The sequence below is a fragment of the Trachemys scripta genome, chromosome 11, assembly GCF_013100865.1.
Source record: "Trachemys scripta elegans isolate TJP31775 chromosome 11, CAS_Tse_1.0, whole genome shotgun sequence".
Lineage (NCBI taxonomy): Eukaryota > Metazoa > Chordata > Testudines > Emydidae > Trachemys > Trachemys scripta.
In genome coordinates, this window is record NC_048308.1 from 41,534,427 (window position 1) to 41,556,722 (window position 22,296).

At 42.3% G+C, this 22,296-nt stretch overlaps 1 protein-coding gene across 4 annotated transcripts in view; it reads left to right on the forward strand.

Annotated features, from left to right (window-relative positions):
- The window catches only part of AGPS (alkylglycerone phosphate synthase), a 142,246-nt gene that overhangs the window by 43,781 nt on the left and 76,169 nt on the right, over nt 1–22,296 (forward strand). For all 4 annotated transcript variants that reach the window (XR_004647629.1, XM_034785324.1, XM_034785326.1 and 1 more), the window contains exons 8-10: nt 8,623–8,703; nt 19,106–19,231; nt 21,317–21,425. Coding sequence is in view for 3 of the 4 variants with exons in the window: in XM_034785324.1 (XP_034641215.1) it covers nt 8,623–8,703; nt 19,106–19,231; nt 21,317–21,425 (316 nt within the window). In the remaining variant the exon portion in view is untranslated. The remainder of the gene's footprint in view (nt 1–8,622; nt 8,704–19,105; nt 19,232–21,316; nt 21,426–22,296) is intronic.

Here is a 22,296-nt window from a genome sequence, read left to right on the forward strand (position 1 = left end):
CGATCCCGGATTGATCCCGGAAGTGCTCACCGTTGATGCTGGTACTCCTGCTCGGCGAGAGGAGTACGCGGCATCGACGGGGGAGCCTGCCTGCCTGCCGCGTCTGGACCTGCGGTAAGTTCGAACTAAGGTACTTCGACTTCAGCTACGTTATTCACGTAGCTGAAGTTGCGTATCTTAGTTCGAAGTGGAGGGTTAGTGTGGACCAGGCCAAAGAGAACTACTGAACAGGAACAATGATATAAGATAGAACGTGCATCAAGATCTGTTTTTTGAGGCACTGAGTGATTAACTGATCTGAGGCTAGGTCTATACTACCCGCCTGAATCGGCGGGTAGAAATCGACCTCTCGGGGATCGATTTATCGCGTCCCATCAGGACGCGACAATCGATCCCCGAATCGGCGCTCTTACTCCACCAGCGGAGGTGGTAGTAAGCGCCGCTGACAGAAAGCCGCAGAAGTCGATTTTGCCGCCGTCCTCACAACGGGGTAGGTCGGCTGTGATACGTCGAATTCAGCTACGCTATTCACGTAGCTGAATTTGCGTATCTTAAATCGACTCCCCCCTGTAGTGTAGATGTACCCTGAGGAACTTAAGTTAACTAAGATGCATGTGTAATGAGATTAAATTTTCAGTTACTTTAGGAGTATGGAAATAAGGATGTTTTTCTGGGTTTGAGTACCTTAACCAACTTTTAATGGGAAATGCTGTTTTTATGATGTGAAAGCTTTATATTTGAAAGACACTGTTAGTAGCTGGCATCAAACTTATTTTTTAAATTTTTGTAAAGATTTTACACAGCTTAATATTCATCAGTGCATTAGTTTTTCAAACTTCAGTGCATCTTTTTTGTTTGGATTTAAACAATCTTCTTTTGAGTGAGGGTCACATGTACACCGTGCACCTGAGCCCAAAAATTCTTGTGAATAGTGTCCATGCTCTGAGCCTGCATCCTAGGTCTCTGCGTGATCAGTACTGAGGTTATAAAAGGAGTTGTGGCCTGACCACCTCTCCAGTTGCTCCTTGCTGCTGCATGGCCTGGGTTGTAATTCTGTGTCCAAAACTATCTTTGTACTGTCTCTCATATCTATAAATATAGAGGTTTATAGTTTTTAGTGTTTTTAATAGTCTTTATATAGTTAGTGTAGATTTGTTTTTCCCTGCTATGGGGACCCTCTCCATTTCCTAGTCTCGGAAGGAGGACTGTGCTCAGTTTCAGAACTGTCTCCTGCCTTCTCTGCTTCTTGGTCAGTGATGACTACCTGCTCTGCCTTGAGGAGGCCTGTAACTCCGCTAAGTGCAGTATCAGCTGCTTCTGCCCTCCCCAGACCCAAGAGGGATGAGAGCTTCAACTGAGCAAGTATTTCATGGAGAAAGCCATGAGACCGCAGTTGGATTCAGGCCAGGGAGACCATCCCCACTGTACATTGGTCTCCGTCCTTGAGCAGTTCCCCTCCAAGCAGGAGTTCTGGACTAAAGACCAGATCTGATAAATTCAAAGATCTGCTGTCTCAGGCTTCTCATAAGAGTAAGAGACGCTTTTACAGACACAAGAAAAGATCTTCCTCCAGATCTGGTCCCTCAACTCCTATCAAATCAGGTGAGTCTTCATGTTTGTGTTATAAAGACCTAGGCCTGCTTAAGCCTTCTGGCCATATGAGTAAGGTACACAGGAGCAAGGATCCACCTGTACTAGCATGTAAGCCGAACGAGCTTCTCCAACCTACTGACCACTAAGCCTATAGATGTGCCAGATCCAACTATACTGACTACTAGGACGCCTCGCGCTCTGGAACACACTGAGACATGTACCTCCCCGGAGGATATTTTCACCCTGCCATATCCAGTCTCCCCTGCTTTCAGGTCCAGTCCTTCTGAGGGATGTTTCAGCATCAGAAGAGGAATCTACTTTGAGGAGAAAGAGCTTCTCTCTTGCTCTGTCCACAAGATGGAGTCTCCATCTACTGGCACCCACAGTATTGCTGATGGAACAAGATCAGACCCTTTTTGTCTGCTGAATCCAATATGCAGGATGAACCATCTCCTCCATAAAGGGAAATTAGCCTGGACAGGCTTTTAGAGTGTCTTGGTCTCATGCCCACCCACATAGCTCCCCTCGCCCTCCTCTGAGACTGCTATACCCAGTGTCTTGGGGTCCTCCCCAAGCAGCCTTCAAACCAGTATACTGGTCCTATTGGATCCATATAAGAAGCTTACCATCCATCTTCCGCTAAACAATAGCAACTGGCTCCACTGGAATATGTGAAGGAGGAAGACAAGCCAGACCCACCACTACTGGTGGTACCAATAGGCATATCGTCCTCCTCACCTGATGAGGCAGTTGTCACAGCCACCCCATCCCTGCCTGATGAGCATTGAATATACCAAGAATAATGCAGAGGGTTACAACTGAACTTCAGATCCCATTTGAGGACATTCTTAATACCTGACATAAGGCTGGACATCCTGCAGCCCAGTGGACCCAATTGGGTAGCCCTCCCAGTAAATGAGGCCATGAAATTCAGCCAGTGTGGTATGGCAAACACCAGGATTATGTACCTACCTCTAAAAGGGTTGAAAGGTGATACTTTGTACCTGTGAAAGGGGCACAATTTTTGTTCACTTCCCCCCCCATACCCCCAACTCCCTAGTAGTACAAGCAGTCATGGAAAGATCCAGGGAACAGCTTGGAGAATGAACATTAATGTAAATTAGGTTAAAGTTTGAAATCAACCATACAGACATTTGTTTGTTTTAAAACTGATTTCTAACTGGCACATCCCTATATTAAGAAAATAATTTCATCTGCTGGTGGATCTTCCTCCTTTTCTCCCTCCTCCTCAGAATCCAGGAACCGTGTCTTCAGAGTAGCTTTGCATAGTCACTTTCAGGATGGCCCCAGCACCACTAATTTTATGGAAAGCAGTGCCCACTAGGGCAATACAAGTACCCCCTCACCACTGAATATTCAAAGCTGCAGTTGTAAAATTAGGCAGTCCCAACCACACCAGTCCCTTCCTTTCTGTGGCAGGATTAGGCTTTGGGGGCCTACTCTCAGTTTTCAGAGTGATGTAGTTATTTTAATAAAACACCTAATTTTAACTGTTAAATTGTATTCTGGTTGGTGCTGGGTAGTTTATACCATTGAATGCATAGTCTGGGATTTTCAAAAGAGCCTTAAGGAGTTTGATGGCCAAATTACATTGAACATTAATGGGAGTTGGGTGCCTAGCTTCCTTAAGCATCTCTGAAAATCCCAGCCTTGGTTTTTTAATGAGATTAGGTTTCTTGTAGCTTTTTTTTTTTTTTTTTTTAGTAGGGCCATTCAAGTCTCCAAAGACCTAGAAAAGAATGGGTTTGACCATTGTGCCTATATTTTCCCTCTATCACAGAAGGGCAAACTTGTTTTGCATTCTGATCAAGAGTCACTTCACTGTGTAGCTTGGGTAGTGGGACAGTGAATTTCACAGAGCAAGTCATGTCAGGAAGAACAGGGCATTCAGCTGCAATCTAGATTCATTTACACTACAATGTTGCACTCCGAAGTGGAAAAGCTTTTCTCTGTGGTTAGCAGATAGTATTCTGCAGCCCAGCATCTTCTACAGTTCTGAGACATACGGATTGTTCTCCGCATTTAGTGTTGTAGAGCAGCCTGTGCTGGCTGCACCCCCTTCTCTGGCTTACTGCTAGAACTTGTATCTCTGTGGCCACAATTGGTTCCCATTGCTCCTGACCATTTCCTTTGCCAGTTCTATTTTTTTATATGGGATTTTTGAGCAGTGGCAAGCAACCTTTACTCTTTCTTCCTTCCTCCCACTCTCCTAGTTCAGGTATGTAACAGCATGTGACAGATGCCTTAATGGATGCAAATTGATTCTCAGCCAGGGCCACGGCATGCAGTTCAGCAGTAGGCCACCACATCTGACAATGGCCCTGGACTGCGGATGCCCACTCCAAATAAATCCTGTTCTTTCTTTACGTGCTTTCGTAGTTGAGGAGAAGTTGGATAAGAAGGTGGGAGGCAGAGCTCCCAAACCAAAGCAGTCCTTTCCCATCCTATGCAATGCCTCAAGAAAGGATTACAAGCCCAACAGGCAGAAATGCTCCTTTTGTCCAGCCTCATCACAAAAGTACCAAAGGAAAGATAGCAGCAGGTATGCCAAAGAAAACCCTTGACCCTTGCATCAGGTGGCAAAACCATAGGTGGTGGCAGTGACACCTTTTTATAACTCACTGTGGCAACAAAAGGCTTTGCCTCTGATCAGAGAATATTCTACTTCTCAGATGAAGGGGCTCTATTCACTAGACAAGTGGGTAAAAGAGGTAATTTCAGGTTACTCCCTCAAACTAGGAACCTCACCTCACCCAAACACCCATTTCAAGCAACCCTATCAAATGCAAGCTAGTGCTAAACAAGATCTCACAACTTGCAAACATAGGAGCAATTTAATTGATATCCTCAGAAGAAAGGTTTTTAGGGCTAAACGCCATATTCATCTAGAAACATACCCGGGGATGGGGGAGTCAGAGCCCTCCTAAATGTCAAATGACTGAACAAATGGATGAAAATGATCAGATTCAGGATGGAGATCCTAGTATCAACAAGTAGCACCCCATCCAAGGTGATTCCTTGCCTCAGTGGACATAGCAGATCTACACCTCCTCCTCCATCCATGTCACCAGTATCCATGGAGATTTGTGTATTGCATGACCCACTGCCTGTATAAAATACTGCCATTCAGCCTTTTGTCTGGTCAGAACCAGACTCACATCTCTGAGCACTCTCCTCTGTCTTTTCCTGGATGACCTTTTGAACAGAGCTCCCACCAAAGAAGCAGCATGCAGTGCCACAACATGCAATTGAAGCAGCTCCACTATACATGGCTTTGTGATAAACACCAAGAAAAGCTCATTGATCCCTTCTACAGAGATAGCTCAGCTGGGATGGATATAGACACATCTGTGGCCAAAGTTTACCCATCACTGGACAGATGAGAAAATCCAGAACCTGTTATCTGTTAAGGAATACACAGCTATCCACAACTTAGTATCTCCAGTCGCTGGGCTTCCTAGTTAAATATATAGAAATGTCCCCTTGCAATATCAAGTGTCTCCAGAAGGTTCTCCTCATGGTGAGGAACCACAACAGGAATGTATGCAAGTTAGATCCTGATCCCAAACCAGGACCTGGACTCCCTTGGATGGTGGATGATCCCAGAGAATGTCCGCAAGGGTATTTCTATATCCCTTCCAGACCCACAGATACTCAGCCAGCCTGATGAGGTGGGGAGCATATCTGAAAGAGAGGATAGTGCAGGCCACACAGAACTGCATAGAAAGGAACCGACATCAACTTCTTGCAGCTCAGAGTGGTGAAGCCCTTCGAAGGTTCCAAAGCCACATACAGGGCAACTACATTCTGGTGTAGTACTGTGTCCTTATCCTGTCATACTTAGTCTTTATCAAAGTGGTGAGAGACCCACGTGACTCAAACACTGTGTTCACAATCACAGGTTTTGGAAGAAAACTTACTGGCCAGGGTTGCCACATTCCTTATTGCAGATGTCAAAAAGGCTGAGTTATCTGGATAAGACCAAAGCACTTAGGAAATCAACAAGTCAGCAAGATATTCGTAGCCTTTGGGTATCTGTCTAAAAATAGGCAATTTCTTGTAGTGCCAGAGTACCTCATGGTCTTCGAGCTCGCTGTCAGGGCTAAAGCAATGTTGAAGACATGCCTCGGTAATGTTTCTATCATAGAAAGCTGCAAATCAACACAGCTGAGTGGATCTGATCCTTTTTTCGAGAGCAGTACCACAGTCCTTGTTTAATGAGAACTCCTCAGCCCACCTTTCTCAAGGCCTGTCATTCTCTCTAGACTTCCACAAGTGTGAATACATAGAGGCCAGCTTGGGGAGGGAAAGTTACTTTGGTAAGTAACTGTTTCTTCAAGAGTGTTCTCTTCGTATTCACACTGTCTGATCACCTTTCACTTTTCCTTGGAGTTTGACTTCAATAGAAAGTATGGGTTTTGTGGAAGGAGCGTGAGGTGGTTGGGGCAGTCCAGTCCCCTTTACCTCTGTTACAAAGGTTTGCTGGCTCAAACAGGCACTGTTTTTCAGAGGATTCCTGGGGCTCAGCAGTGCTGAGATCCCCACACCTCCAAGAAAGTGCCTATAGATTTAACCTCTGGACCACATCTATGATTTTTTTTTTTTTGGTCATCAGAACTATTTTAACCTTAAACTAAAATAGCTTTGGGCCATATTGACTCAGTGTGAATCATAGAATATCAGGGTTGGAAGGGACCTCAGGAGGTCATCTAGTCCAACCCCCTGCTCAAAGCAGGACCAATCCCCAACTAAATCATCCCAGCCAGGGCTTTGTCAAGCCTGACCTTAAAAACCTCTAAAGAAGGAGATTCCACCACCTCCCTAGGTAACCCATTCCAGTGCTTCACCTCCTAGTGAAAAAGTTTTTCCTAATATCCAACTTAAACCTCCCCCACTGCAACTTGAAACCATTACTCCTTGTTCTGTCATCTGGTACCACTGAGAACAGTCTAGATCCATCCTCTTTGGAACCCCTTTTCAGGTAGTTGAAAGCAGCTATCAAATCCCCCCTCATTCTTCTCTTCTGCAGACTAAACAATTCCAGTTCCCTCAGCCTCGCCTCATAAGTCATGTGCTCCAGCCCCCTAATCATTTTTGTTATCCTCTGCTGGACTCTCTCCAATTTTTCCACATCCTTCTTGTAATGTGGGGCCCAAAACTGGACACAGTACTCCAGATGAGGCCTCACCATTGTTGAATAGAGGGGAATGATCACATCCCTCGATCTGCTGCCAGTGCCCCTACTTATACAGCCCAAAATGCTGTTAGCCTTCTTGGCAACAAGGGCACACTGTCAATTCATATCCTAGGTCCTTTTTTGCAGAACTGCTGCCTAGCCATTCAGTCCCTAGTCTGTAGCAGTGCATGGGATTCTTCCGTCCTAAGTGCAGGACTCTGCACTTGTCCTTGTTGAACCTCATCAGGTTTCTTTTGGCCCAATCCTCCAGTGTATCTACCACTCCTCCCAGTTTAGTGTCATCTGCATACTTGCTGAGAGTGCAGTCCACGCCATCCTCCAGATCGTTAATGAGTGGTACAGAGTCTGGTAGATATTCCCTGTGTATGTGGCAAAGATGCAATGTCACTATCCTTATAATATTCAGTTACAGAAACAATCTGATTTCATTCAGGTGATCAACAGGTGCACAGTACAATTGCTACTTAGATTTTTATTTTCATTGTTATTAATGAACTATTAAGTCATGTACATTTATTGTAATATACTAGAGACCAGTATATGTGACATCTTGAAGCAAATGATTAAAAAGTGTACTAAGTGTTGCCATTTTCTGTGTGCGTCTTCAAATCATCTTCATTATGTAACTCCTCAGATGTTTTTCTCTGTCATCCTGGACAATGGGCTTACATTTCTTACTGTCAGGTGAAGGGTGTGGGGGGCAAAGCTTTTGTGATGCCATTCCTCCTGTAAAGCAGGCTGTCTGACTGAATTTGCCAATCCAGTTTTCTTTCTCCATCAAGTGGAGGCAACTCTTCTGGCTTTGCTAGGTTAGACTTTTGATTCTTATCTCTGGTTATTTTTCCCCAATTCTTTCTTTTGTCAGACTAGCTGAGGGGTTGGCAATGTTCGGCGCGCCAGGGTAAGCACATCGCTCGCCCGCACCGCTTCTCGGCGCCCCCATTGGCCCGGGATGGCGAATCGCAGCCAGTGGGGGCCGCGATCGGCCGAATCTGCCGCGTGAGCAGGTAAATTAAACTGGTCCGGCCCGCCAGGGTGCTTACCCTGGCAAGCCGCGTGCCGAACGTTGCCAACCCCTGGACTAGCTAGTTTAGAGTGTGATGCATTTTTTACTGAAGCATTCTCTCCCCTCCTTCTCATGTTGAATTGTATTTTCTGGGGTGAATGTAGAGCATGGTCTGAAGCAGTAACTATAGCCTTCAGTGATTTAAATATTTAAATTTAAGTTAAACTGAGCTAGGCTTGAACTTGTCTTGATAAATGCCTCAGTTATAGTTTGTCATTTTGATGTAAAATTCAAGAGGGCAGGTGCATGAAGGAATGGAATGTGACTTGCCTAATCGAATTCGCTTTTTACTCCTGGGCTGCACCAGAATTTTTTTATTCTTAGGCACTGATATTTAGATCATACAAGGATTCAATTATCTTGAATGCCAGATATGAAACTCCTGAACACTACTCTTCCTCCAGAATTTTGTGTGACCTCATTCTTTCTGGTTTTCCTGCTTCATATTGCTGTGCCTACACAAGCAAACTTTTCAGCCGTAATTTACCACTGATTCATCTCCATTTACAGTAGCAACCCTGGAAACAGTATTGTAGACAAGACTACATGACATGAAAGTAAAAATGCCTCAGTCTTGTCTATTCAGCTTCTGCTGCTGCCACCATAGGTGGAGCTACACTGTTGGTAAATTACAACTGATAAGTTTGCTAATGTATAAACATCCTTTGTGAAGCAAGGTCACTTATAAGTAAATTCCAGAACTTTAGTGGCCTAACATCTGATGTATATTTTTTTTCCCCAACAGAATCAAATTCTCTGGATAGATGAGAAAAACTTAACTGCTCATATAGAGGCTGGCATTATTGGACAAGATTTGGAAAGACAGGTATTCTCAGTTTCTTACGAAATTTGCAATATTTCTTGTTTCAGGTTGATTATTCCTACCTAATTGAAGTTGTTTCAGGTGTCTGATCTAAGTCATTGAATTGTATTTTCATCCTTACACAAATTTTCATGCCCACTTTTGCTTACCATTTATGCTTATCAAATTTGTAAGAATTATATCCAAAGTTATGGACTGTCTAACCCTGGCTATTTGTTAAAATTTAATTGAAAAATCCTGGCTAATCTTAGATGCAAATCCCATGTGAAATAGCCTAAAAGTGAGCTGTCAATTTTTAGCCTGCAATATGTGCTTCCATCTGTGCAGAAGTGTGGCTGCAAGGCACAACACTTAGTATCAAATACATATAAGTACGAAACTAAATATATAAATCTTCATTACACAGTTCTGATATCCAGCCAGGTAGATGGGAGGTTGGTGACTCTGAGGGAGAAAGTTATGGTAGTTTGGAAATACATAGTTAAGATAAACATATTTTCAGATATTTGAGTTCCTTGTAAATTTAACCTAAACTCTACCCTTCTTGGCTTTTTAATGGTGATCTTACTAATTAAGTGTTCTCGTAAGAATGTTTAATTTTAAGCTAGTGATATGTACTCTCAAATTTAAGGCGAGGTTAATGAAATCCTTGGTTTGGGAATTAGTTGTCTTTGAACTCTCTTGTAATGGAGAGAAGTTTTCCTCATTCTAATGTTTGGAAGTGATTCTGAAGTAGTCATAGGGCAAATGGAGAACTCTTCCCAGGGGTAGATTGTAATATTATTCCTGGGTGGAGTTTTGGCCTCACTTTATACATAAACTCATTTCTCTCAGTTCAGATGCTCCTTTGAACAAGTAGTAATAATACCTAGTTCTTGCATACAACTTTTCTTCAGTATATCTCAAGTAGATCAGTAGACCCTAATAATGAGCTGGGGCCATCTCCATCCTGGTACACACAGGGAGTGGGGCTGTGACCTCCCTAGATAAAGGCCCACAGATCTCAGCTCACATGAAACGGGTATGGGGAGGGGCTCAGGCACCCCCACGGGCAGGGATCCACAGCTTCCAGATCATAGGGGAAGGGTAGGAAGAGAATCTCAGACCCACTGAAAGGCAATCCCTGCCCCATTCCTCCCCCTGAACCTAGCCCACACCTGGTCAGGCTCCAATAGATGGGCAGGGTCATTGAGATTCTGGTGTGTGTGTACACAGGGGGAAGGGAGAAGGGCTCAGAAGGGTCCCATATCGTGGCACACACCGGAGGGGAGAATATGGGACTTACCGTGGCCCCTACCCCTATCCTCGTCTGTACCCCCTGTTACTCACCCCCATGTCCCCTTCCTGGTGGCCTGCCCATCACCTGATCCTTCACCCACCCCTCTCAGTGAGGATTTGCACGTGTAATTTATTTTCTTTTCAAAAAATAATTTTAGCACCTTCTGAATATTCTGTTGTACTCAGATTACACTTTCCCAAAATAAAAAACAAACACCTTTGATAGAGGCAGACTCTATCAAGATGCTGCCTTTTCCTTAATTTCAGATTGCCATGGTTGGATTTGAACTCTCAGTGCTTGGACTGTGTACCTCAGGTCACTGGCTGTAACTTCCCCCTTGAGATATTCAGGCCCCATGAGTTAGAGCTAGCTTTCAGCCTCTTGCCCCCTCTCTCTGTATATGCACAGTGTAATCTGTTTGTGTGAGCCTGGTGCGTGCCGAGCTGGAGAACCAAACACTTTGGCGGCTAATGTATTAATTTGATTTTCCCCAGAGAACTAGTGGGTGGTATGCACTCTGTTTGGGTAAGTCTTGAGCATTTGAGATCCTGGTGCAATAATCTCAGTCCTGGCTTCATCTCTCTCTGTACATGAAAAAAGTTGCCAAAACCTATCAACTTAAAAAAAAAAAAAAAAAAAAAAAAAGCCGTTTTGCAGGTGCCGGGCATATGCGGTGCGTCCCGCCACCCCGCGGGGATGGAGCTGCTGGAGCGCAGCCGAGCAGGAGAGGTGCGGGGCTCCGGACTTCGGCAGCAGCGGGGGAAAGTGGCTCAGGGCCGTGCGAGTGGCCACGTCAAGTTTATCGGCTGGGGGGACCCCAGCCGGCTCCTTGCCCTGCCCTGTAGGGGGTAGCGTCCCCACCCCGCGCCAGCATGTGTTGCCGGCTGCCGCAGGCCAGGTAAAGAGCCGAGTCCCCCCCAACCCCCTCGTCCTGGCTCCTCAGCTGAGCAGCATTCCTCCTCCCTCCCAGGCTTGCAACTGTAATGCCGGCGCAAGCCTGGAGGGAGGGGGTGGTGGCCGGCTTCCAGTTCCTGGAGCTGGAAGCACTGGGTGGACAGGTAAGGGGGCTGCTCCCCCGGGAGGGAGACGGGGAGGGCTCAGCTGAGGAGCCAGGGGGAGGGGGGACTCGGCTCCTTACCACCCCTCTACAGGGGCAAGGACCGGCCGGGGTCCACCCCGAGCCGATAAACTTTAAATAGCCACTCGTACAGCCCCGAGCCGCTCTCCCCCGCCGCTGCCGGGATTCGGAACCCCCCCGTCTCTCTCCTGGGGGAGCAGCCCCCTTGCCCACCCGGTGCCCATACTCACCACTCCCTCCCTCCCAGGCTTGCGCCGGCATTACAGCAGCAGGCCTGGGAGGGAGGAGGAATGCCATGTGCTTGGGGAAGAGGCGGGATCTAGGGCGGGGATTTGGGGAGGGAGCCAATGGGGGAAGGTGGGGGCGGAGTCGGGTGGGGGGGGGCGAGACCCCTTCCAGAAGGGCAAAATTGCTTGCTTGTCCAGTGTCGCGACCGCACATCGGTCAGGGACGCGGGACAAACAAACCAATATCGGGACAGTCCTGATAAAATTGGGACGTCTGGTCACCCTAAGATCAAATGGCTCCAAAATTTGCTCAGTTGTCAAGCCCCACTCTCCCACAAGGCACACCGTATTTCAAGACAATCCAAGTAACCATGTGGATTTTAGAGCATTTAAGAGTCAAGGTTTAAACAGAAAATTGGTCTTAATCTTAATAAAGATGTGACTGTAGCAATGTTTTCTGAGAAGCCCCAGCACCCTTCAAGGTTTGTGTTCAACTATGTACAGCTGGTGGTAGATGTTTGCTTAACACCTTCTGGGGTACATTGACTTCCAATGATAAAGCAAGTGGTAGTCCAAAGCTAGCTGCCGAACCTCCCTAACATGGAAGACCGCAATGAACTACAAGTATGCCATGGAATGGACTAATTGATAATTTAAGAAACCCATCCTTTTAAGGCATATATGAATTCTTCAGTACACCTGTAAGAAAAGTTTCTGAAGCAATAAGACTTTTGATAAAGGAATTTAATAATTTAATTGAAGAGCAGCTTTTTATTTAGGGGTGGAGGGTATTATAGCTTTTACCAAATAAATGTGTGTCAGAGACTTTGCCAACAGAGCTGTTGCTGGTGAGAGAGATGGCCTTTCATGCCTCTTATTTTATAGCCTCTTTTATCATTTGATGTAATATTTTAACCTTTTCAAATCTGTGGGTTTTTTTTAAAGGTTAGAATTAAAATGCACAGAGCATATTCCCTTAATTTAAATGACATTTTTCTAGGCTAGTAACTTCTGATATTTCACCAACTATTCCATCCTTTAAATGCCATACAATTTTTCCTTCTACTAGAGTAAGGCATAATATTCCCTCTCCTTCTGCAGCTGCCTTTCATAACTTGCAAATTGAAATAGTACATTAAACTTAACTCATGCAGTTTTTCCTTCAGAGCTTCTTCTTGACTAGGAAATGGAATTTTGAATTGACCTTTCAGTGGAAATTTTCCTCAGAGTAATATACAGAGGCTCTGGCTCACAATCTGGTCAGTGCTGAATATAAATTTGTATTCGTGGTAAGGTTTTAGCACATTAAATATATTTGGGCACATTAAATATATGTTAAGGACTTCATTATGATTTCCTGCGTATGCAAGGAATACAGAATCAGGCAATGTGTTAAACGTATGACTTGTAATAAATATTTTTTTATTAAACAACTTGATTGCAAGCTTATTAAAATATCAGTGATTAAGTTAATAACAGAAAATACTAAAGGAGGAGACAGTTAAAACCAAGGGGTTCTAGTTGTGATTATTTTTAATTTAAGCACAATGTGCTCAGCATTGTATGTAGGGTGACCAGATAGCAAGTGTGAAAAATCAGGACAGAGGGTGGGGGGGTAATAGGCCTCTATATAAGAGAGAGTCCCAAATATCAGGACTGTCCTGATTTTATAGGGACAGTCCTGATATCTGGTCACTCTAATTGTACCTGATATATAAATAGTCCATGCCCACAAGAGCTTACACTCTGAAGGCAGATGTGGGGTTGGGGGAAGAAGCACTGAGCAACAAAGAGGAGGGAATAGCTGAGAGAGCTTTTATTTAATTCACTACTTCTCAGCATTGCAGAAAGTAAGTCTTTGGCAGAAGTTTGAGGAAATGGTGGGTTGGCAACCACATGAAAAGGACAGCATGAAAAAATGATGGGAGATGGAAATGAACAAGGCATTAAAGGTGATATCTCTGCTGGAACAGATATGAGGGTTGGTGAAAAGTTCTGAAGATGTAGGCTGCAGTGAAGGCCTGGAAAGTAAAGACAAGAACAAATGTAATGCAGTGTGCAAGGTGGAACCAGTGGGTGAAATCAGGTTAGCAAGGGGTGGTGAGTGTTAAAACAGTGGGTGAAGACTATATAATTTTAGTGGCTGCAGTTTGGATGAATTGGAGGGTGACTGATGTGGGTTTGGGAGGCTGGAGAGGAAAAAAGATGCAGTAATCAATATAGGAGATGACCAGAGAATCAATCAACATCTTAACTATCAAGCCAGAGAGGAAGGGTGGGATTCTTGAGGAGGCAAAACCGCATATGTGGTCATGGATGAGATATGTAGGGAGAGAGGAGTTTGACTCTGTTTATAGGGCTGGGTTGTGTAAACAGCAATAGAGGAATGGGGGGGAAGTGGAGATTATTTTCCCTCCAAGTTTAAGATAATTTCTTGTTATGCTTTAGATGCTAGTGAGCCATCTCAGGGGGAAAAACGTCAAATGGTCTGATAATTAGGAGTGAATGGAGGGAATCAGAGGAAAGCATGGGATGAGAACAGTCATCTGCATGGAAATAATACTTCAATCCTTGTGAGCAGATGTGTCTTGAGGGACTCCTAAAGAGGGGACATGAAAGAGGAACTGCAGGAGGAGATGGTGAAAGAGAAAGTGGTGAGAGGAGGGTAAAAAAATAGTGCCACAGAAGCCAAAGTACAACAGAATTAGGAGGGGAGTGTGATCAGTTATCAAAAACAGCTAAAAGATCAAATGTGGGGTAAAGCCTTAAGATTTAGCTAGGTAGAAGTCATTGAAGACCTTGGTGAGAATTTTCAGTAGAGTGGAGAGAACAGAAACTTGATTGGAGTGTATCCAAAACGGAGTTAGAGGAGGGGAACCTTGGAAGTTGTAAATGGCCTGTTTGATTATTTTAAAGTGAATAAAAAGATGTGGGATAGTACTTGAAGATGGAATCAAGGGCCTTTCTCAGGATATAGCTACTAGATCTTGCTTGTAGTTTGAAAGGAAGAAGCCACAGCAGAGACTGAAGAAGAGTGAAAGAGGCTCTTGAGGGAATGGGGCAAGGGGACAGATGGAGAGATTGGAGGTGCAGAGCAGGTGAGATATTGGCTAATGATGGGGGTCTTGGGTCATTAGGAAACTGTTCCTTGAAACAATAACTTCAGTTAGGAGAGCCAGCAAGCTCCATCCTTTCTTTGCTGACCTTTCTTATACAGTCCTCTTTAAGTATACCTTGGTTCTGTACAACCTGACACCAAATTAATCCCTAGTGTGGCCACTGACTTTTGTCTGAATCAGATTATCTAGTTAATAGTCTTCCTTAAAGGTGCATTGTCTGCCAGGGAATACAGGTTACACAAGCTTGATGCTGAAGTGGGCGGTAATAGGACAAAACATTCCATAAATCCCCTGGATTAGTCATTGTTATATGGCGGGTAGAGGGCCATGCTGTTTCCTCCCAATGCTTGTCCACGTGCTTAGAATCCTGGAAAGAAACATAGCACACTTGGCTAGATCCAAGGCATGCCTTCAGAATGTTCCAGTTTATGGAAATGCTCTGCCTGCAGCTCAGTCCACACCTACATGTGAATCTCCCAAGAGTGCAGATCTGTACTGACAGTATTCGAAGGAGCAAAGTTACTCGCCTGAGAACTGGAGTTCTTTAAATAGCGTTTCAGTACAGATCCACACTCCACACTTGACATGAGGTACATTTTTCTAACATGTTTAGTAACTTAAACACATTTGAAAAATTTCCACAGGATCTGCATATTCCAAAATGATCAGGGTAGATGAGGCTGATACACAGATGTGCACCCAAAGGGTGGCAGTGGGTACACCAAACCCACAATATCAGAACTTTGAGTTTAATTTCCTTTTTTGATTGTATACATAATTGCCTGAAAGTTCTATGCAAAAGTATTAGAAATAGTGCTACCTTTTGGCTTTATAAAAAGAGAAAGTTAGATACCTTTTGGAGTCTAATAATGCAATTTTTCATAGTAGTGATTTTAATTGAGAAGTTGGAAGATAGCTACTTTTTTTTTTAAGTATGACAACTTGCATTCATAACGTTGCGTGGTTTAAATAGCTGCCATTGCAGAATAACAATTTTGAATATTAGAATGGCTTCATTCTTAAAGGAAACTACTTTTCAAACTTAATTAATAAATGAATTATTTTTAGTCTAGAGCTAAAATCTTTAGACCCAAAATGAACAGACTGACAGATGTGGCAATGCTTATCTAGATAAGGGCAGAAGAAACCTGAATGGAGCTGAAAACCTGTGTGCCAACTCAGATCTGTATTGAAACTACCAAAGTATTGAGACTCAAATGCTGGAATGGAAAGATGTGAATTTATCGGTGGTTTTTTTTTAAAAAACGTATATAATCCGTTAAAATGACCTGTGCTTTGTAGCAGATCTGTTAATGAGCAAGCCAGATAGATTTCCTAAAATATTAACTTGCCTAACACTCTCTATTACAAGACCCTGTTCTCAATTGCTTATTACTCTGCCAAACTTTTAACTATTTGGGCTGAAATTTAATTATTCTGGAAAATGTCAGCAAAAAGGATTCATCTGTTTCGCAGAACGGGTTAGGGAAAAAGACATTGTTGAGCCCATTTAAAAAAAATTCTTAACCATTTTGTTGAGAAGCTGTGGAGCCTCCATGCTTTGGAGCAGGAAGTTGAAATTTGGTGAGGGGTTTTTCCTTGCATCAGAGTTGTGTAAACTTGACCAAGTTACGAATTGCTGAATGACAGTTTGCACATACTAAGTAGAGACCTGTTTGTTTCACCACTTTTGCTGAAGATTTCATCTGAGCACGCTCAATCCCAGGACTGCATGGGCTCAGCAGGACTACCTACGGTTGCACCTCCAGGTACCCAGGAGCCATGTGGCACTGGAGCTGAGCGCAGGGAGATTTTCCTGTGTGCTTAAGGTGCCCCCGGCTGGCACCCGGTGAAGAGGAGGAGGATTGGAACAAAATACAGAGGGGGATGAGGAGCCAGGCCTGGAGAGGTGTTACTGGAAGGAGGGAAGGATGGTATCAGGAGGAGGACCTGCTGAAGAGGTCACGGAGAAGATCTAACTATTAGACTATGATCCCTATAGAACCTGGAATAGAACCCAAGATTCTGGAGTCTCAGGGCATCTCTGCTCTCTGCCAATAGCTAGAGCCCTGGTTTTTATAGCAAATACAAAACACTTAATAAAAAGAAAAGCAGAATATAAAACAAAATGAATTGGGGAAAAAATTCATCCCTCATCAGTGGCTCCTGTGGCTTTGTTCTGGGCCTGGCTCCCCATACCGGATGTTGTGATCTGGCACATGGAGTTGCAGCACTGCTCAGGTTTGGCCCGGCCACCTTTCTATCATCATGATGGAGGTATGGGCAGGTCAAACCTGAGTGGTGCTGCAACCCCACTCTCTGGTCCTATTATCCCCTGAGGACAGGAGCCACTACTGCAGGGCGCATGTGAGGTGGATTTGGTTTGCGATCCCCTTACCTCCCCCAGGGCCTGCTATGCCACTCTCCTCTCCTCTCCTCTCCTCTCCTCTCCTCTCCTCTCCTCTCCTGGGTGTAGGAACCATCCCCCCCGCCCATCCCTCACTCTTTGCTGGATCAAATGAAATAACATGAAATTCCAGAAAAATAAAATTATATTTATTAAAAAAAATTCCACAGGGATGTACAAATAGCTGTGAAGCCTAGTGGCAAAACGTGCCTGATCTTCTTCTAATGGCTGGTTCACATAGGGTGACAACCTACTACTGCTATTACTTGCTCTGTTGGCTCAAGTGGCAGAGCTCATGGATTTAAAGGTTCCAACTTCGTTGAACAAACCTAGATTTTATTTTTTCACTATGCTTTTTAAAAACAACTTGGACTACATGCAAGAAACTACATTTAAAAAACTTTGAGATTGCAAACTCAAGTAAACAAAAGTTAGGAAATACCAGAATTAAGGTTGCCTTTGTGACCTTAACTTGCCCCTTCCCCCACCCACTCTATGTATATTCATTATGATGGTCTTTAATTACATGATCAAATTTTTCCCAAGACTTCTGCCTTATTTAGTTTTGTACAGTTGATGAAGCTGTTTGTCTGAAGGACCCCTGCCTTATTTGCTGGAGTAGTTGGAAAGTATACCTCTACCCCGATATAACACGAATTTGGATAGAACGCGATAAAGCAGTGCTCCGGGGGGGGGGGGGAGGCTGCGCACTCCGGCGGATCAAATCAAGTTCGCTATAGCGTGGTTTCACCTATAACGCGGTAAGATTTTTTTTTGGCTCCCGAGGACAGCGTTATATCGGGGTAGAGGTGTATGTAGTGAAATGAGGCGGGGGATTTGAGGAAGAGAGAGGGTGATCCTGTGGTTAATATAGTTGAATGCCACAGAGTTCCTGTGTGATGGTACTCAAGTCACTTAAACCAAACTTTTCACAGATGGCCACTAATAGTGTGTTCCTCATTTTCTGGGAGTTCCCAACTTGACACAGGTTCTGGCTTGCACTTCATTGCTCAGCACTGCATCTAAAGTCATTGAAAGCTGTGCTCTGAACAAATGATGTGCTATAAAATGCTAATTTCTCTGAAAAATCAGGTCATTGGCATCTCAAATAGGGCGCCCAAAAGTAGTGTAAAGTTTTAACCCTAATCTCTCTCTGCATCAGTTCCCATATCATCCATTGAATAGCTGCTCATTCACTGAGCACTGTCCAAACAGCTGTGCACTGAGACAGCAATCCTGTGGGGGGAAAAGTAGTGTGTTCATGCAATTAAAGACTAAAATGAAGTATACACACAAGGGGAGGTTGAATTAAGGTTGTGCAGGCAACCTAAATTCTGGCATTGAGTGCCACTTTTGAGTGGTTAACTTTAAAAATATTAAGGTTGCAAAGTGTTTTCAGACTTAATAGTGTGCATGTGCGTGTATCTTTTGGGTGTGTGTGTGTGTGTGTGTGTGTGTGTCCAAATATAGCTGCTGTCCCTCACCTAGATAGCGTACTTGAAAATGGCAAACATTTAACTGGATCATTATCAAATTGGTCAACACAAATAGATGATCGCCAGTATAGTAAATGCAGTTGGTGGAGTCTGTACTATTCAACGCAGGATTGCTTGGCTTTTTATAGTATTTCAGGGGGATAGCCTTGGTTCACTCACGTGTTGTACAGATGGCAGAGCCAAGCTAATATAGAAACATGAGAAACAAGTAACTGTTTAATGTACAGGAATGCATGATCTGCATTACAAATTTGTCATTGGTATTGCATACAGGAAGCCCAACCAGATGGCTGCACATTAAAACACATTCCTTCTTGAGAGAATTAAATACAAGCAATTTGCTCAGAATTTCTGCAGACCTCTACTGCACATCACATTAGGATAGAAAGAACAAAAGATTAAGTGCTTTATTTATTGGAAATGTTTAAGTGAAGTTGGAAGTTACTTAGTTATCTTTTTCCACATGTATTTGAATCACATCTTTGCAAACAATAGCGGTCTTTGTTTTAAAATGTGGGCGGGGGGGGGGGGGGGTATTATGAGAAAACTGGCCTCATAGTATGATATATTGCTTAGCGTATACACAGTAGAAGCAGAACCACTTCATTATATCAGATTTATTCTTAAATCTCAAGAGTTGACTCTTTGTACCTGAACAATATTGGTTCAAGATACTTATTTTTTCCTTCCTATCATTAGCAAGTTTTTTAAATCTAAAATGTTTTTAAAAATTAATATGTTGATTACTAAGCAAAAGCAGGCTATCTTACATCAGTGGAATATTGCTTTCTATCTTTAGCTTGGTGAGAGTGGTTACTGTACAGGCCATGAACCAGATTCTATGGAATTCAGTTCCCTTGGAGGATGGGTGGCCACACGCGCATCAGGCATGAAAAAGAACATCTATGGAAACATTGAAGATTTGGTAATTTTTTTATAAATATTTTTTATCTAGTATTTCCCCTCCAATTTGAAACATTCGATTCTGGCCTCTGTAAAATTATTCATAATTGGGACAGAGAAAGTGGGGGTGTATAACAGTTATTTTAAATTACCTTTATATTAAGGCTGCTTCAGATTTGGAATAAAGTGCTCCCTTTTAGCAAACAATGGAACTATAATACGATTCTGGCATCATTACTGTAAATTTTCTCATAAATAAAATGTTAGTAAATATTTACAGTAGTGACACCAGAATCATACTATAGCCTCATCGCTTACTAAAGGGAAGTGCCTTATTCCAAATTTGAAGCAGCCTTAATATAAAGGTAATTTAAAAATGACTCTGCATCTCCCACTCTCTCTCTGCTATATGCGGGGGGGGGGGGGGAATTAGGCAGACTAAACTCTTTATATAAGTATTGTTACCTTCTGTTTTGAAGCTTCATTTAATTTCTTTGTCACTTTTCCTGTATTAAGTGATGCAAAACTAAAACAGCTTTCTTGGTGGGTGTGGGTGTGGTGGGGGTTGTTTTGTTCTTTCCTTTTTTAAAGGAAGGATATGTTCCGGTCAAAATCTTAGCTGGCCAGAGTCCTTGCCCTATTTTTTTTTTTTTTAATCACTTTTAGAACAGAATATCTTTCATACCAATGGACCAATATGTAACTAAGTGGGATTTTGGTAGGCATGGGGGCAGGGAGAGTGGAGGTGGAAAAAGGTTTTGTACAAGGTGAAGTTAAGTATTTTGATGGCTTACAACATCTGTAGCTGCCAAAAAAAATTTGTCTAGTAGTGCCTTATAGGACTGAAACATTTGGGGTATCTGAACAAAGATGATTTTTTATCATAGGATCATAGAATATCAGGGTTGGAAGGGACCTCAGGAGGTCATCTAGTCCAACCCCCTGCTCAAAGCAGGACCAATCCCCAACTAAATCATCCCAGCCAGGGCTTTGTCAAGCCTGACCTTAAAAACCATATCAACATATGACATCTGACTGTGCCCTGGTAACTGAGGCACCCTTCTATTATATAACTTGTGTGTGCAGGGAAGGGTTATGCCAGATAGTTAAGTATCACTAGACCTTAATTTGCATCAAGTTAAACTTTGGCATGTGAAACCATCTATCATTGGAGGAAGAATAATTTTCAAATCCATTTTAATCCATTAAAATAATAAAACATAGTTAAGGACCAGATGTATATTTACTTGATATTTGGAATATGTACTTATCTTTAAAAATGTTAAACAATTAGCTTTTAACTTTTTTGATGACAGTCCTCCAACCTACCTGCTGGGTTGGTAATCATTAAAACATTGGTGAATGTGCTATGTTTAATAATAGTCAGTTGGCTGATGTGGCTTAATCACTTTTTTGGTACTTTGTGTAACAAATATTTAATAATGATGTATTATTTGCATGTAGTGAAATCTTCAGATAAATTTCATTTTGAGTTTATTTTTTTGTTTCTGAGCTTGCTGTATCTAAGTGCCCATTAATTCATTATTAAAATGTTTTTGTTGTGTTATACAAACTGATTAAATAAAAGCGCACGTTACTATGTAAATATGCATGTTATGAAACTGTCTTCATGGTCTTATGAAGAGCTCAAGAGAAGCCATTGGGTTATATTCCTTCTTTCTACTATTTTCCTGTGATATAGTAAGTATCTATATGTGAGAGTTAACCAATGCAGTCAAACAAAAGGAAGATATAGGCTAGGATATCATGAGAAACCCAACAAAATGTTTAATTGTAGATTAACTGTGGCATGCATAAAGGGACAGAAGAGAAGAGTTTGATTTGGCAAAACAATGAGCAGAATCTGTGCTTTCACTGACTAACTGAATTGTATTAGATTTATTAGTGGCTAGCAGGTTACTCCACAAAATGTCTAGGGGGTAATTTATAGGATTTCCAAATTGTATAGTATAATTACATCAAGTTTAAGTTGCATTTTGTGGTAAATGGAAATTTTAATATGAATATATTAATCCATATATATTAATTACTTGACTATACATTCATTCAATATTTAACACTCATCACTGTATAATATGTTAAACAGGTGGTTCATATAAAAATGGTAACCCCAAGAGGAGTAATAGAAAAAAGCTGTCAAGTACCTCGCATGTCAACAGGACCTGACATCCATCATTTCATTATGGGATCTGAAGGTATAAACAAAAGTAATATCAAGATGCTGTTAGTGAGATTAAATCAGTTTCTGTAATGGTTTGAAATCCTTTGGGTTTTATTTATTCAAAACATAATTTTTCACTTAATGGGTAGTACTACAGTTCAAGAATCTTCTTTTATTTCTGTACTACTGTGTGGCTCTCATCACAGCTGCATTGTTGTTGCACAAACACACACAAAAGCAAGTTCAAAACAGCTCTCGTGTCTCTAACTATAATCAATTTATTTTTGAACTCAAGCTTTTAGGAAATTCTAATAGGTTTACAAATCATTGCCATATACGCATCAGAAAAAATGTTAATCATTACAATACTGAGCTTGTCTTCTTGCTTGTGTTTGTCATGCAGTAATGAAATCTCTATTTTAACCTGCTGTTACCATGTTACTTAATGCGGGACGTATTGTTTCTTGTTGTTTTAATAAAAATTTAATGTAACTGACTCTACTCATATTTAAAATTGCTTGGAAGTAATCAGATGTTCACAGTTAAATTTTGGCTTACCCATTTAGGTGAAACATGGTGCCAAATTGATGCAATACATTTCAAAAAGTTCTTTATTAATATGAAAATGTTGTCTTTTGGGTTTGTATCTCTTTTTATAATTATTTAAATCATTCTAGTTGGCTTTGTTCAGGAAGGTTGCTGTGTTGAATATTTCCATTTTCATGCATAAGTGGAAGTAGGTAATATGAATTACATATGTGCATCAAGAAAAATTTGTACTCAAAAAATTTAACTTAAAATGAAGTGCTCAAATGGGCAGATTAATATAATTGTCCAGTAGTGTATTCTTTTCCTGTTCGGTATCCTTTTATTTATTCTCGTTTTTGTTTTTCAAAAAGTAATCT